Genomic DNA, 4,599 nt, shown 5'->3' on the forward strand with positions numbered 1-4,599 from the left:
ATGTGGCTGGACCGCGGGGTGGTTGCGCAGGACGCCGCAGGGTGCGCTGTGGGCTCCATCCTGTCCCTACACCCGCTCAGCCGTAACCACAGCCTCAGAAGGAAGATACCCGTCAGCTAAAACTAGCAAAAGCACACGGAGGTTAAAAGCAAACCGGGTTTCATGCACGCTTGAGTCCTTGGATAGCAGCAAATCGGGCTCTTGGCATTGAGTGGGGATGGAATGATAAGGTGTAGATACGGGGGGGGGAAAACAGTGTCGAGGAAGGTGAGCTCTGCTAAATGACCCCTTTTTTGGCTTAGAGTGGAGTTGGAGCTGTTCCTTTTCTCTGTCTGCTAGAGCAAGGTTAAGGTAACGGGACTGGAGAAATGCCATGCGAGGTATTATTGCTAGACATGGGAGAATTAAGAATTTTACGTTGTGAGTATTGTTGCTTCCAACAGGATACAATCAACAAATTAGAGAACGAGCTGAGAACCACGAAGAGTGAAATGGCTCGGTACTTGAAGGAATATCAAGATCTACTCAATGTGAAAATGGCCCTGGACATCGAAATTGCAGCATATAGGTATGATGGGGGGAATGTTTTAGTAAGTCAGAACTTGGATCAGGTTCCCGTTCTTGAAGAGAAAACATTTATCATTCCTTCAGCAGAAATTTTCATAGATAGCTGTCAGAGTTCAGGTCTTCTCCATTGTCTTGCTGTTGAAAGAAGCAGTGCTTTTGAGGTAAAATATTTGTTTGAAGCAAAATCTTCAGTGTAACAAACTTCAGTGAGTATAATAGCATGTACATGTATGCATACGGAACCCTTAGCTCGGCCACATATGATCTCAGTCCTCCGTCTTTACAGATAAAAATACCTGTTGTGTACTTACAGTGAAGAGATTTTTATCAGTGGAGCTTCCTAATACCGATGGCTCTGCCCTCAAAATCAGAAATCCCTTGCATGCTTTAAAGAACAGGCTTTGTTTTTAACTCACAGAAGCAGTGTCCTGCAAAGCAAATATTTTACAGCAGAATTGCTACTAAGTAGCTGTTTAATGTTTTGTCCCAGATACTGTTAGAAATTGCAAGTGCTGAAACAGTTTTTCTGAATGCCACAAGGGGGAATATTGAGAAAGCGGCTCTAAAGATTGTCTAATAGCTAAACTGAACATCAGATTGTTACATCTGCACTGTTCTCTTCGAAATACAGCTCTAACTTCACCTGCCATAGGAACCTAATCCAAGAGGGTTTTGTTCCCGTTATTTCTTCTAACAAGGAAAAGTGTTAATTCACCAGTAATACACACATCAAGCTTCTAAATTATTCCAAGAAGATAGGGTAACATTGCCACATGGTTATTAATTATGGGCTAGGTTTTACACTTTTAAGTATGCAGTCTCTAGGGCTTGTGCTGCTCAGAGCATTGTAGTAGCTTGGTCTGTGGCTGGATCTGCTGAACACTGCTGCAGCATAACCATTTCTGCTTGGTTTTTTTTTTGCTAGGAAACTGCTGGAAGGTGAAGAGACCCGACTCAGTTTCACTAGTGTTGGAAGCATCACCAGTGGCTACACCCAGACTGCCCCGACCTTCGGCAGATCTGCCTACAGTGGTCTCCAGTCCAGCTCCTACCTGATGACAACCCGTTCCTTCCCCACGTACTACTCCAGTCACGTCCAGGAAGAGCAGATTGAGATAGAGGAAACAATTGAGGCTGCTAAAGTGGCAGAAGCCAAGGCAGCCCCTGCAGAAGAAGGTGAGGAGGAGGAGAAAGAGGAAGGTGAGGAAGAAGCAGGAGGTGAAGAGGCTGAAGAAGAGGAGGAAGGTACTTACAGTTACTTTCAAATCCCTCTCTTCCATGCTTCGCCCTGCTCACATGGAGTAAAACCCAGAAAGCCTGATGATGAAGTCTAACGATTAGACTGCTCCCATTGTCTGCTCACATGGGCAAAGGATTGGGGGATTCAGCACACAGCGTTTAAGCAGGAAAGTTCAATTTCAGGCAGATTATAGGACTGATTATACTCCCTTGGAAATCACTAGGTGGTTTTCCATTCAAGTTACCAAAACCAAGAATGGTAATGCTTGAATAGCATGTGATGTTACATTCATATGGCAGCAAGCAGTACTTAAGTACAGACATCCTCAAAAAGAGGAACAAAGACATCCTGAACTAAATACCAATTCCCAGAGAGTAGCTCATGATAATGAGAATATCAGATGATGTCCCCTTCAGTGGATAGCAGTATCTGTTGCCTGGCATCTAGGTAGTTTTCTTGTTCAAAGTATATGCCACTTCCCTGCTGCCCCATAATTAATTTACCAAACTCACATTTTAAAGAAAATGTAAAAGGAATGTTATCCAGAGTGGCTTTTCCCAACTTGAGTTGCATAGGTTAAATCCTTCAGAGCTCAACATACCTGAAATGCATTGGTTACCACTGAACTATTCAGGGAGTTCATCAGTGTAAAGATTAATTACAATGAAATGATGGCTAAAGACCCAATCGGGGAACAATGGCAAGATTCCTTTTTGACCTCAAGTCTTTGGAGAAGGCTTAAAGCACTGAGTCCACAGGCAATGTTTATCAAGGCCATGATTTTGAAAATACCTATAAAGCGTTTCAGTCCTGAAATCTAGGACAAGTTGGTGATGTCGTTCTCTTGTTCTCCCTTGCAAGTCCTAGATCAATCTCCCTCCTTTCATGCAAAATCAGTTGCCAGCCCATCACGTTTAGCTGGCTGTTATCCCAACAGGTGGGGTTGAAGGGTGCAGGTATGCTGGCTCCCCTTAAACTGGGGTGAGAAACAGTACACAGGTGTGAAATACTACTTTTTGCCTTTCAAAGGTGCTAAAGAAGAATCTGAAGAAGCCAAAGAGGGTGAGGAAGAGGAAGGAGAAGGGGAAGAAACAGCAGCTGAAGAAGGGGAGGAGGCTCAGGAAACAACTGAGGAAACTGGTGAGGAGGAGAAGGAAGAGAAAGAAGCAGCAGGAAAGGAAGAGAGTGAAGTGAAGAAGAAGGCTTAATTTTTAGGCAGTCTAGCCTTCTCATCAGGTCAACAGAATAAACGATGATTGACTGAGCTAAAATTGCAGTCTCACATATTTAATTCAGTGACCACTGAGGTTTAAAGTTAATGATTAATGATGTTTCTCTCTGTGCAGAGTATCAGTATGCTTGCAGAGCACCCACTGGCTTGCTCCCTGAATGCCGCATGGTCTACACGTATGAATTCAGGGGTTATGTCTTTCTTGGGTGATCCAGAACCTTAAAATTTAAAACGGGGGGAAAAAAAAAAGTCATGGGAATGAAAGTTATCTTTAACTTGTATTTAAAATAATTATGGAAACCTTGGGTGGGTAAAATAATGGAGGCTTCAATAAGTATGTGCAATAAAGCTAGTCAATAAAGAAATGCTTACACAGATTCCTTGTATGTGTCGTGTGTCACTTAAAAGGTTGATAAATTGGTGTATCCTGCTCATCTTTCAAGCCTGTGTAACAGGATAGAGGGATACTGGTTTCTGTTTCTAGCTGATATGCTTTGGGGACTAATAATTGGACAGAATTTCTCTATGGGGCTGTAAAATTTCACATGGGAAAACTACAACGGTAAAAATACCCTGTGCTGTTTGCTTTGTGATGGGTCTCTTGGGCTGTTGGATATACACAAGGACGAGCTCCCTTTTGCCTCTTGGAAAAAAGAAATTTTAACAAACCGGTACAGAAGCAAAAGCAAACATGGCTGTTGGAGACGGGTAGGAAGTTGTGCAATGTTGGACAGATCAGTGCTGAAAGGGAAGAAGGACTGGATGTAGCTGAGGTTTGGAGGAATTATTTAAAAAAAAAAAAAAATAAATGGCAAGCTGTGGTGAGGTGTTAGAGGGAAGGATGATGTTGGAGGTGTTCTTTCTGCTAATTGAGCTGCCTTTCCAGGGTTCTGCCTTCAGTCAGTCCACTGTGGAGTGAAGAAGCACATTTTCTTCCGAGCGTTTGTCAGAACCTGTTAAAAGTTTTGACTGAGCTAAAGACAGGTGTAACCTGTGGTCAGTCACAAACTGGGAACAGCTCAAACAGTGGCAAAGCCTGGCAACGTCGGTGGCCTGTGCTCTGAGCCTCATTAGCTGAAGCTGATGCATAGAGTTAAACCTTGTGCTAAGGGCAAGGACCAGACTATTGCTGCAAATCAAAACTTTTAAATATCAGGCTTCCGCGGCTTTAGTTTAAAAAGGGGCATTACATGGCTGCACTAAAACCTCACAGTCACGTTTAGCTGGGTGGATTTTTGCGTAGTATTCTGGGGTCGCTTAATTTCGTATGCTGACTTCATGGTGTCAGTTGATTTCTGTTGGTTTTCCTCGATGGCTACATTCAGAGAGAAAAAGTGTCTTTAGGGGTGTTCTGAAAGCATCTCCCTTCTCGGTGCAAAAAGTTACAAAGAAGGTGATGATGGATGAGGTAAGTACTTAATTCTTTCATTCCATATTCCCAAGAAAAATGGTAGGAAAAAGAACTTTTATAAAACCATTCAGGAAACAGAGCTTGTATGCATATGTAATAATTCCAGTAACTCCTTTTCAGGAAGTTCTAGTATAATTTCCAAATACTTAA

At 42.7% G+C, this 4,599-nt stretch overlaps 1 protein-coding gene across 1 annotated transcript; it reads left to right on the forward strand.

The window, feature by feature from the left end:
• The first annotated feature begins 380 nt into the window (after nt 1-380).
• NEFL (neurofilament light) lies at nt 381-3,415 on the forward strand. The gene is made up of 3 exons (XM_026863157.1): nt 381-568; nt 1,493-1,812; nt 2,837-3,415. Exons 1-3 carry the CDS (start codon nt 396-398, stop codon nt 3,013-3,015), a joined length of 672 nt encoding a protein of 223 aa, XP_026718958.1. The 5' UTR covers nt 381-395; the 3' UTR covers nt 3,016-3,415.
• Nucleotides 3,416-4,599: the final 1,184 nt, after the last annotated feature.

Source organism: Athene cunicularia (assembly GCF_003259725.1).
Source record: "Athene cunicularia isolate RWA chromosome 22 unlocalized genomic scaffold, athCun1 chr22_part1, whole genome shotgun sequence".
Taxonomy (NCBI): domain Eukaryota; kingdom Metazoa; phylum Chordata; class Aves; order Strigiformes; family Strigidae; genus Athene; species Athene cunicularia.

Coding starts and splice junctions, on each gene's coding strand:
- NEFL (XM_026863157.1), top strand. CDS start 396: ATGGGAGAATTAAGAATTTTACGTTGTGAGTATTGTTGCTTCCAACAG. Junction 569..1,492: donor ATCGAAATTGCAGCATATAG/GTATGATGGGGG, acceptor TTTTTTTGCTAG/GAAACTGCTGGAAGGTGAAG. Junction 1,813..2,836: donor GGCTGAAGAAGAGGAGGAAG/GTACTTACAGTT, acceptor TGCCTTTCAAAG/GTGCTAAAGAAGAATCTGAA.